The sequence below is a fragment of the Aythya ferina genome, assembly GCF_964211825.1.
Source record: "Aythya ferina genome assembly, chromosome: 21".
Classification (NCBI taxonomy): domain Eukaryota; kingdom Metazoa; phylum Chordata; class Aves; order Anseriformes; family Anatidae; genus Aythya; species Aythya ferina.
Window position 1 is genome coordinate 6,658,071 of NC_140319.1, and position 12,096 is coordinate 6,670,166.

Below are 12,096 nucleotides of genomic sequence, written 5' to 3' on the forward strand. Positions count from 1 at the left end.
CCAACAGAGGGGCTGCACACTTGGCAGCAGGGTGAGCTCTACCAAAGCTGGCAGCGCGAGGATTTCCTCGGGCAGGGCCAGGCAGCGGCCGCCCTCTGCCAAGGGACGCGTGACCGCAGCCTGCAGGGCTTACGGATGCTCTGCCTGGTCCAGCACATAGCAAGCAGTTTGTCCTCAACCTGGTTTACTCCCGAAAGCTGAAGTGAACTTGTTTCAGCCGCCAGCCCAGCACAAAGCTCTCAGCTCCAAGCCCTGCCCAGCCCCAGACCTCCGGGGCAGAACGGGGAGCAGGGAAGTTGCTGCTAACAGCACTTGATACCATCACTGCAGGACGTTTATACTCCGTCATCACGTGGGCAGCAGAAGCAATTAGGCAAAATTAAATATTCTTGTTGCTCTTCAGAGATCACAGGACTGATGCAGGCAGCGAAGGCGTTCCAGCTTGGTAAGTGCTGGCTGCCCCACAACTGCAGTGCTGGTTTCCAGCAGCCAGCCCATTGTTTCAGGAAACCTGGCACTTCAGCAAAACATATCTGAGTTAACTGGAGCTTACTGGGAAGCATTCAATAAAATAGACTGGAAAATTTTGCTGTCCTCACAAAGTCGTAATGAGCACGGTTGATTTTTCAGAGTTTTGCCATCTTGGGAAAGCATCCCCAAGCGGTGCCGTCTCACAGAGGGGATGCCGGGACCCCTGCTCTACCGGGAGTGATGATGAAGCCTGCATGGAAATGGCCCTAAGCATTATTACAAAGTTTACATTCAAATATCAAACTTTGCATTCATTCTGGTGGAGGTAATCCAAGATTTTCTTCCTGTTCCAGCTATCCCATGTGCCTGCTCTCAAACCCATGAATTTGTAACCCGTTAAGCTCCTTCGGTCAGTAAGGTGGGAACTGCTATGCTCATGTAGTGCACATCATCCTGGCCAGGGCCACCCAAAAACAAATAGGGGTTTCTCATTTTCAGATAGAAGTGTTAATTCTGAAATACACCTAAAAGCATTAACAAACAAACAAAAAATTGAAAAAGGGATCAATGAAGTCGTGAGGACAGAGCCGGAGAGGTAACTGGCTGCCTGGCCCCTGCTTCCTGGGGTTTTAAGGGGAACTTGAGCTGCAGGTGGCAGACAACGATATCACTTATACCTACTCTGTGCTAGCCCAACAGCTAGCCCAAATGCTCCACACTCACTTCCCATATCAGCCTGGGTCCCTGATGACCCTCACGCAATTCTGCAAACCTTCCGAATCTTCTCTGCACTTTTGAGAAGAAAAAAAAAGATGAGAAATAACTCAATGTCAAGTGGAAAGGAAGAATGTCACCAGCTTGCAAGCAAAGCAGAAATGCAGGAGCGAATCAGAGACGTAAACGAGCATGCAACTGAAATTCACTAATGCAGCGCTGTACCTTGACTTTCCACAGCAACAAATAAAACTCTCTAGGTGAAAACTGGAATGCTGCTCTAAGAAGTTTAAACAAATGCATGCAAACATACAGCTGCAGTAAGCACTTCAGTGCAGCAGCACATAAAATGCCACGGTACAGTGGCTATACTCAGTCCCAAATTTACTTTTTTTTTTTTTTAACAAGTTAAAGAACTCCTACACTAAATAACATCCAAAATGTTTTGCAATTACACTTAGTTGCATATTGTCAAGCAATAACTAAGCCTGAAATTTCTAAAAACTAAATTGGAAAAAAAAAGTGTGAAATACCCCATCCGCAAAAATGGCATTTCTTGCTTGACCCTCAAAGAAAAGCCTGAGCACATTTAACAGAAAAGCCTGAGCACATTTAACAAGTATAACTATGTTTTTCTACCATGGCAAGTCTGGGGTTTTCCCTGCAGAGAACGTAAATACAGAACGTGGCCAGAAACAGAAGCTCTAAGTAATATTTTACATTTTGGATGTTTAACTTTTTCGTCTTTCTTTTACTGTGTCATTAAGTGTTTACAAGGATGATTAATGACTGCGGCTGCCAACTCCATTAATGAAAAGCATCTCTGCTCAGAACTGCAATCCGGTTTTTGGCAAGCGCTGTACAAAGACAAGGTTACATCAACACCCTTCAGCCCCTGCACCTATTTGTGTCACTGAAATAGCACAACAGTGTGGGAAGCTCCCAATTCCTAGATAATCTGATCGTTCTACATGAAGCAGCAGGATGAATTTCCTGCAGACAACGTTTCTTGCTGCCTGAAGTGATTTCCAGTTAATGAGCCACTGATCTTTGCCTTCTCTGTTAGGGGACGGCTCGAGAGAAGAGTGACAGGGAGCACCAGGCAAAGGCAGGCACCCCAAAACCCCCCGGAGCACGGCTCCCACCCAGCCCTGCGCCCCCTCCCGCAGCCCTTTTCAAGGAGAGCACACTCAGAGGATTGCCCCTGGGGGAGCCCAGGAACTAGAGCCAGCTGTAGGACACAAATACTGGAACAGGTCAGAACGAATGGCAGCTAAAACCCAAGAGCAGGGCACCCTCACAAACACACAGCTCTACTGAATTTTTTGGCAATTAACTAACTTGCCCTCATGTGAGAAACCATATGAAAATCCCCTTTCTATCTCCCCCCAAAGCTAAACAAATAAAAGCGCACACGCTTTCACAGGCAACTCAAAAATGTAAATCTATAATTAAATGGCTTGGCTAGACTTAGGATTTTGTGTCACTGGGAAAAAAAATTAAATTGGAAGGAACACTTCCTTCACTGTGAAATATAAAAACACCATAAACTTGATTTAAGGAGAGATGACATCTTGATATGGAAATATATTTCCATCAAACATTTTAGTTAAAACTGCATAATCTGACTGAAAGCAAACATCTCAGTAACATGTTCTAGGCATTTTTAAATGCTCCACTCCTGGCTGCTCACCACACTGTTTTGGTAAATGTGAAGTCAAGCACAAGGTATCCAGTTCTCAAAGAGTATTGCTTCTCCAGCCTCATTACCCAACCCACAGCAATGGATGACCGTTATCCTCAGTCTACAGATGAAAATGATCCGAAACTTATTTGCCCGTGTTCCCATGGTGATGCCCTGGTAGACGAAAGAGCAAAGCCCAGCTGCTCCTTGACCTCTGCACTGAGCGTTTGCAGCATCTCATTTGCAGACAACAAAATCCTCAGCGGAGCCCTCCCGCCAGGTTACCGTGTAACACCCCCTTTAGATGGGCTCAGCCCGCTGGCTGAAAGCGTTTGCACTTTGCTGTAAGGGCACACAACTGTGTATAAAAGCCACAGGTAGGTTTCCTTGAAACATTTCCATACAAAGCAGCAAAAAAAGCATTGCTGCCAGCTGCCCCTGGGTGGGAGACGGGCACAGCCCCGGCCGCATCCCTTCTCACAGCCCCAGCACCCTGCCCTGCAGGGGGAAGCCCACAGCAGGACTGCCTCGTCCCAGCCCCAGCAAGGCAGGGCATCAACCTCCCGGCACCATCACATCCCTAAGGTACTCGAGGCACTGCCTGCTGGAGTTCAGCACAACGCTCTCAGACACAGGGTTTAATTTTCAGGCAGTCCTGGGCACAGCCAGGAGCTGGAGTCAATGATCCTTGGGATCCTTGATTCCCTCCCACCCTGGGATAGTCTGTGATCCTACAGACCTGCCTGCTGGTGAGACGCCTTGCAAGCAGCACTGGTGGCTTTGAAGTTAACACAAGGATTCTTTAAGTACCGCTTTATAAAACATGCTTTTTCCTTCAATAACTAATATCTTGTGCCTTCTCCAGCACATTCAGAACCCCTGCGTAGTCAGATTGGAAATACAATCCCTTAGGAACCAACTCTGAAATGTAGTCCAGCATTATTATTCAATTATACTCTAAGAAAAAATCAAGTTTTGTAGCACTGAACAGATTTAAACTTCCAGGTGGGGCAGCGAACGTACTCTCTAAGCTAAGTTACCTCTTCCCCTGTAAATAACCCAAGTTTTCCAGGAGTTTATCTAGGCGTAGGATTATGCTTTTTTGCTCTTCCCTAACACGGCCAAAAATCTCTGTCCAGAATGCTGAATTCTCATCTGCCTCATCTGACACTTCCAGCCTTTCTACCCAGCGAAATAAAGGCAAGGGATCTTAGACAGCTTGGACTGTTCTGCAACTTTACCTAGGACCACCACACACCTGAATTTATCTAAGTTTCATTTCACATCAATGAACACAGGTGTGATGTGTGGGTTAACAGAAGATAAGCAAACTAATGCATTCGGAGTAACTGGATTCCAGTAAAAAACATCTGATTGTGTCTTCTGTCCTTAACCAGACTGCTCAAAAATTAGGCTAGTTAGGCTAATTATCCAGGGAACAGTGCTCTGCAAGAAAGAATAAGCACTGTTTGGGGTTTTTGTGGTTGTTTGGTGGTAGTGGTTTGTTGGTTGTTTGTTTTTATTTTTGAAGTCTTTATACATTTTCAATAGCAAGGTAACATTGTTTAATACTACCAAAATACCACATTTTAAACAATTTTGAAATGTGCCAATAAGATGATACAAAATTTGACTCAGACAAGTGACACACACGTGAGCAACAGACTCCTACTGTACATTAGTCAGCTTCCACATTTGCCTTTAAGTCTAGTTTAAAGCTCATTTTTAACATTTAATATGATTTTATTATTTAAACAACAGGTTTCAGAACAACTGAATTTATATTCTGTAACTAACATGGCACGTACTCAAAAAAAAAAAAAACAATATATAAGCATCAAGAAAATGTGTATGTTTAAGAGTAGCAGATTTAACTACCTCGTTAGTGTTCCAGCGGTGCCTCTCCTTCGGTAAACTTGAACATTTTGGTAGACATTCAAGCAGCTTCTTCGGTAAAAAGATTTTTACATGACTGCCATTGCTGTTCCCATGATCATCTAGAAAGAGGAGAATACACGTGATATATACAAAAGAGAAGAGGTGGTTTCTGTTAGCAGATCCTAGTTGTAACACAAGGTGGAAATCTAGCAGTTCACTTGTCAAATAGCAGGTAATGTGCCATTGCAAATACGAATACAGCCTTCTGCTGAAATTCCACCTCTATTTCAGAAATAAAAATACTGTTTAGTTCTGTACGGTTGTGAAGAGAATAGCTGTGATGGATTTGTGCACAAGCACGTGTGTGTGTGCTTACCTGTGACTATTCTAGCTTATTATTTCCCTCTGAGAGGCTTTTTTACAAGCAATAACAACAAAACATTATAGAAGCTGTGACCACAGCAGTATGACCTGCCGGGAAAGTCGTAAATGAAGTTCACACTATACAGGATTTGCAAGTAAATAACCATGGAGCTCTTGTACCCGCTATAATTTTGTCAAGCTGCAGCAGAAATGCAACTGGAGGTCTATTAGTTCATTTAAAACCCTATAACGCACGGTAGCTGTTTGAAAACAAGTTACTTTTCTTTCCATGACAGCTCAGAAAGTGAATGTAGTTCCTCCAAATGAGCGAGGCAGAAGGATGGAAATCTTCCTGCCTCACTACACTCAGGTGTCGCAATAGCAGTAACACCAAAGAACACAAAATCATTCTTTTTTGTTGCTAAAGATAGATGGAAGGTGCGCTGATGTCCCTTAAAAATAAAGAGACCCCCAAAAAACCCAGAGCCCCAACAACAGCCTGGCAGATGTCCCAGAAGCACAGGTCCCTGCTGAAAAGGGGAACAGCAGGACAAGGCACCCAAGCTACTACACGAAGGTTTTATCAGTTCTCCTTCTAAAGCTTCCCTCACTTTCCTTAACTGTTCTCACACTCCTTGCACACCACTGCCCAGAATCTCGTATGCGCAGCCTTCCTCAGCCAGGCTTCACCCTACAAAATTAACTCACAGTAATTTCACATTTGGAATATTAACTTTTCCCTCTAACGCATCTCATCATTTTATGCCATTGAGCAGATGCCAGTTTCATGATAAAACTCCTGTGTAATTATGTACAACATTGAAATCTGCTGTGACCTGTAGCAAACAGAAGCGAATCCGTGCCGCAATCACGTTAGAAAGCAGCCTAGGAACACGCACTAGTAGCTGCACACCCCTGGTATTTTTAAAGCTTGATTATAGTCCTGGATGTGTCAAGTTCAACAATATACATGCTGTTAAATCAACTACTCGTGCAAGCACAGCAGATGAGTTTACAAGATAAGCAGTGATGTGCAGGATAAACGTGAGCTGTTCTGTGATTTATGAGCACCGCACATTCGGCGAGCTGCTGGAAGCGCACGGTGCCGCGGCGTTAGCCCCACCGCCGGGGGTGTTCGGCAGCACGAGCAGGGTCACGCAGTGCTGGGCACGGCACCCAGGGACCTGCGGGGTACGAGCACAGCAGCTCACATAGGGCAGAGGACAGAAGCTGACCCCCCGAAGGTCGCACCTGTATTCAGGTCTGCCGTCCCATGGAGCCAGTACCTGCTTACCATTCCCTGTATTAATTTCATAGCGTTTTCATTTCTCATTCAAAATATTGCATTGCGCTACATTCGGTTCATTAAGGCAGCAAAGCATTTTGCATCGCATGTTATTGCTTTTATCAGTCAAACGACACCCCCAGTTGCATCTCATCAGCTTATTTTCCACGGGCACATTTTAATTGTCATTAAGTGCGTAACTTCCCCTTACCTCCGCATCAGGCGAGTCCTATATCATCCCTTCATTCTGCAGGGCTGGCAGACCCACAATTATTCAGCTCATTTTACTTTCTCCCACTGTCATCAGTCATTAGCATTAATAATCCAGAAAGTGCCTATGGACAGATCCCTTAGAAAGGTTTTGGTGTAAGTTACCAGAACTTGCTAACTTTAAACCCTCCAACTCGCACTGCCAGCAGCCCGTGGCTTTGTATCAGCACAGCAATGGAAGGTGCTTTTCATCACCCTGTAACGTGACTTATCTTGTGTACGCTCCCCCTCTCTGCATTTAATTATGGCATTTCAAAAACAAAAAATACAGACCCAACACTGAAAACGACTGTCAGCATCCCTGATGTGAGAGGGTCCAACATGGGGGGGCTGCCGTTCTGTGAGAGGATTGTCCAGCTGCACGGTCAGAAACGCACAGAGTCACACAGCACGCAGAGAATGCTGAATTCCATCACCTCTGACACAGGTCTGGCCTGGAGAAATGATGGCACTGACCAGCTGGCTACAAAGATTGAGCGAGAAAGCGCATCACCCCAAATGATGCTCACACACTGGCTTCAGAAGTCAGTTGCCTTTCCATCCAGCGGAATCATTCGACAATCCTAAACCTGAGAATGGTCCTTCTGCACGTATCTACTACAGCTTTGTTTCTTGGACTTTGAATATAGAGCTGCACTGCTTGGCAGTGCTTCTGTTTCCAAATGGAGGACAGTCTATGCAGATAAAATGGCAAAGCTTCGCACAAAAGACAAGGATTTTCTCCCAGCTGCACCCACTGGTGTTGGCAGATTTGGTCGCCCCTGGACCTCCACCCCACTGATTCAGCTTCCTTCCTCAGGAAGCGTTTGCCATCTACAGATCGCCAGCACTGACTTTTCAGGAGCTCAAATTCTTCCAAACATCACCTTGCTACTCTTGTTCCTCACAGACGCAACCATTTCAACTGAAACATGTCAATCTTCAGGGAGGTGGAGAAAAAAAAAAGTAACCATCCTTGGGTTTGAAGCAAATCCAACATTTCTAGGCAGCCTGATGTAGCCACCCATCACCCATCCACCACGTAGCCTTAGGATGAAGTTGCAGGAACGGGAACCAACCCTACTCACATCTGAATTACAGAGCAACCACCAGATCCCAGAGGGAGTAGCGCACATTTACTTAGGGCTCAATTTTTTTTTTTTTTTTTTTTTTTTTAACTACAGAGGAAAAGGAATTTGCAATTTCACAATGCTTATTTGATTTTCCTGTGGAAGTGCAAGCCAGATCTGTACTTGAACTTGCACCTTTGTATGATTTTTGCTATGGATGTGACTTATGACATTGTGATCTGCAAACCCACCCAGTGTCAATAAAAAGTGCTTTGGCAAGCAAAGCTGCGCTTGCACAAGAAGGATTTGCCAGTAAAGCTCTATCGACGGGATTTTTTTTTATTTTTTTTTAGTGTAAAGCTGGCCACAGCTCAAAAATGCCTCCCAAGGCATGCACAGCTGATTTGGAAAATTACAATAAGGAAGCTCTGTAGGCTGCCTTATTTCATGTAACGTATCTCATCGTAATTCAGTATGAAAACCCGAAATTTGAGTTCCATTAGCAGTCTTCAGGATTACTCATTAGCGAGACAAAAATCATGTGAAATTAAGAAAGTACAACTATTATAAAGTTCATAGAAAGTTCCATATTAATTATACCACATAAACCCTTCGTAATTTTATGGGTTTGTTCATGCTCCTTGCACTTTATCCTCCCAGGGGATGCAACATGGGCCATAAAACTTTAAAGCTCACAACAGCAAATCACAGCGAGCCTCTGTTCTACCCCTGCTCTCCAAACACCCCCTCCCCCCCTTTTTTTTTTAACTGGTTCTTAAATTTTCTGTGATCCAGAAGGTGAATTTAGTTCTCTAAACCATTTAAGCACCACAGTTTATCAATATAACATATAATTGGGGAATACAGAAATGTCTGAATGGGTGTTGATCAAATGCTGATTCGCAGACAGTTCTATTCGGGATATAAATATAAAGAATAAGCTCATAAAATCGCAAACACAAGTTTTATAAACTCACTTTTATGAAGTAATAACTTCAGTGTTAGCCATTTGCTAGACTACCTCACAGAAGAGGTAAAAGGCAGCTGTGTGTTCCCAACAGGTGTTTTTGTGTAAAACACCCAGTTAACACTCCGCTGTCAGCATTAGCTACATGAATGGCATGGGAGGCCGTCAAGATAACAAGAATAATAAGAGTATGGGTGGGAATTATCCCATTTAGCTCCTTACAGCTTCTTAAGCAGCAGAACCAGGTTAAGTCATGTTCACAAGCCCAGGAGACTCAGGCTACTTGCAGCACCCAGCCCTCGACAAAAGGCAGTACGAACCCGTGCAGTTCCTCCTCATGAGGAAAATAATGAATGTGAGCCTTATTTAAGAAAGTCCAGACGTGACTGTACCGAGGCCTGAAGCCAGGTGTGAACTCCACCGTCCTTCCTCCCAAGCTGCGTTTCTCATCCCAGTGCCTTTTCTGAAGCTCTTCCCCTTTGTGGAAAGCAAAACAAGCAAAACCCCAAAACCACTGCTCTTCCAACAGCTATTGAGTTTCCACTCACTTTTCAAAAGATGATATGAGAAGAAAAAGACAAGAATAAGAGTTAAAACATCTGTATTTGTTCAAAAGAAATTCATGTATTGTTAATGTAACTCCCCCACCACAACGCCCCCGCTGAGGGCTTGGAGGAGGCCTGGGGCCAAGGGTAGGGCGGCAGGAAAGGCAGACCCAGTGACACAGGAGCCAGAGGAGGGGACACAACAACAGCACATGCCCAGCTCCAACTGCTTCCCGCGGGGAAACTGGGCACAAGGGAAAGCAGACGGTGTTAGGAAGAAATACCGCGAACAGCAGAGCACTGAGGCCCAACAATGAAATCGTTTTTCTCTGGTAAGTTATTGGATCTAACCTAGCTCCTTGGAATATTTTTGATAAATCCTTTGATGCCATGACAAGCTCCATGAACCATTCTCAAACCGTCAGCAATGCAATTACAGCTAAAAACCCGCTGCTGCACGTTGCAGCCCTGGTTGTCCCCACAACAACGCACGCTCTGTCGGTCATTTTATCCTTTCCACGTAGCAAAGTTCCTCGACGTGTTAGAGCTGAATTCAATTTACACAACATCGTTCTACAGAACTGAACCACCAGGCACAGCCACCTCTATTCCACAAACTCCAACTTTTTGCCTCCCATGGCAGCCACGTGGGCAGGGGGCAAATCCCCCTGCTAAACATCCGAGACAAAGGAGATTTTGGTTAAACCCAGAAGGCAGGGACCTACCTTTATTTTGAAAACAAACTTTAGGAGAATGGTGCAGCTACTTAATTTTTTTCCCTGCATTTCAGGAAGATGTTTATGCATGGCTTTCAGAGTGTTGCTTTTAAACATGACAAGTACAACAGAACAAACAGACCAACACTTGCTGGAGCCAACAACTCGTTTGTTTCAGACCTGTCATCGATTCCTTCGTTCCTTGGTTTTCACTAAGATTTCATCAGATTCGACTGCAATGGAACAATGAAGAAATGGGTATTTTTAATCAAGCCTAGCAAAAACAAACGGCCAATTTTTCAATTTTTAGTTTTTAATGCTACAAACTTTCTGAATGTTAGCACAAATTTTCCATGAGTCCCCAGTTATTGGCTACAGTTAGTGAAATTAATTACTTTTGCTGTAGCAAACTTACTACGCTGACTTCTACAGACAAGGCAGTAAAGGAGAGATGGTAAAGTTGCAAAAAAAAATTGCAAACCTCTCCAACTTCAGTCAGCTATAACACTGCATCAGAGCCGGCTTCTGGTCCCACAGTAATTAACATTTTGTCATTTATCCTTTTCAAATTTTGCAATTCTATTTCTATAAAAACCCATCTGTGACTCCACTTTCACAGCGCTACTCTGACTCTACGCGCCATGGCAGCACCATTCATGCATTTTTTTTTTAATTATTTATTTTAGCTATGAACAGTTTCAGTCTCCAGAGAGCTGGCAGGAGAAAACCAAACCCCTTTGGTCCGACAGTGTGACAAGAGCAGGAGGACGCCGAGCTCTCCACGGCCAGCAGTGACGGCAGCACCCCAGTGCTGCCACTTTGCTCCTGCTCACCGAGGGCAGGGACCACTCCTCTGTGCTCCCCGGGGAAGTGGGATCCTTCAGCATTGCCCCAAAAGGAGGGGTTAACAGAGAACCAGCACCTGTAACAGCACCTCAAGGCGTTCCTGCCTTTTAACCTCAACAGGGTTTAGAACAGGTTACACACAGCACGGGGCCAAAGGGGTTCAGCAAGCTGCAGAGGATGAAAACAAGACAAAGCAAGGGGGAAAAAAGTGGAAACAAAAGTCTCAGCAAGGCGTGGAAGAGGGAAGCCGGGAAACTCTGAAGGCACAAGAAGCTACTGGAAGCACTGTGCCTTCATTAACGAGGCACTGCCTTCCACCACGCACTCCACTAGCCTCATTTCACTCCGTGGAAGTTTTTTTTCCCTGCAGATATATTTGGTTTATTGAAGCAGAGACAGAAGGGACACTAAAAAAGGAAGGTCACATTCCAGTTCCCTTTCTGAAGGCTGCCTGGGCAGAGAATTGGGATAGCTCTTCCCCTTCCTTCATCTCCTCCTTCAGCAACGCGCAGCCTCCCGAGCAGCTCTTGAAAAGACTGCGTGTTTGAGGAGAAGCTCTTAAAAATATCAGTGAAGTTAGTGCCCGGTCTTGGCGAGTTCTGAAAACATTTGATTTAACCTTACTTTTACACAGTACTTTCACTGTTTCCTGATACAGCGAATTAATTCTCAGTTACAACACCTGTAAGAAACCTTCCCACGGCAGCAGTTAAAAAACACCACGCAAATAACCCCCCCAAAAAAAACACTTGGGGTAAAAATGTTTGGGAAAAACATTAAAAATGAGAGCTGTAGGCTAGGATTAAAGAACAGCTTTACACGAGACCCGCACTTTACATCAAAAATCTTGCACATAGAACTGTTATCAACACCAGCATTACTTAAAATAAAAAATAAAAAAATAAAAAAGACCTCAAACAGACACCCAGCTCCTGCTGCTTCAAAAAAGGAAGGAGCTTTTTGAAACCACGCTGCCGGTTCCCAGACCCTCTGCCTCTGTATGGGTTTATAACTTCAGTAAGAGGCCCTTGACAACAGAAATGCTGGGAAATTTGAACTGCTGAAATTCGGCACAAATTCTGAGGTAAAAGAGACACTAACCTGAGTCAAACTCTGCTTCTTCACCCTGAGTCAAAGCTGACCGAGACAGACAGCAGCACGGCCAGCGAGGCACAAACTCCACAATCCATCACGGCTATGGTGAGCCAAGACTCGTTTAAGGAAAACGTTATGCAATGCTTCCACGGAGGGAAGCAAATAATTGCTGTCTGACAACAAAACTGCAAAGGCTTTGTTTCCAAAAGGTAC

At 44.6% G+C, this 12,096-nt stretch overlaps 1 protein-coding gene across 7 annotated transcripts in view; it reads right to left on the reverse strand.

The window, feature by feature from the left end:
* The window catches only part of CAMTA1 (calmodulin binding transcription activator 1), a 329,904-nt gene that overhangs the window by 298,222 nt on the left and 19,586 nt on the right, over window positions 1-12,096 (reverse strand). For all 7 annotated transcript variants that reach the window (XM_084495064.1, XM_084495063.1, XM_084495060.1 and 4 more), the window contains one exon: window positions 4,748-4,866. In XM_084495064.1, coding sequence (XP_084351190.1) covers window positions 4,748-4,866 — 119 coding nt within the window. The remainder of the gene's footprint in view (window positions 1-4,747; window positions 4,867-12,096) is intronic.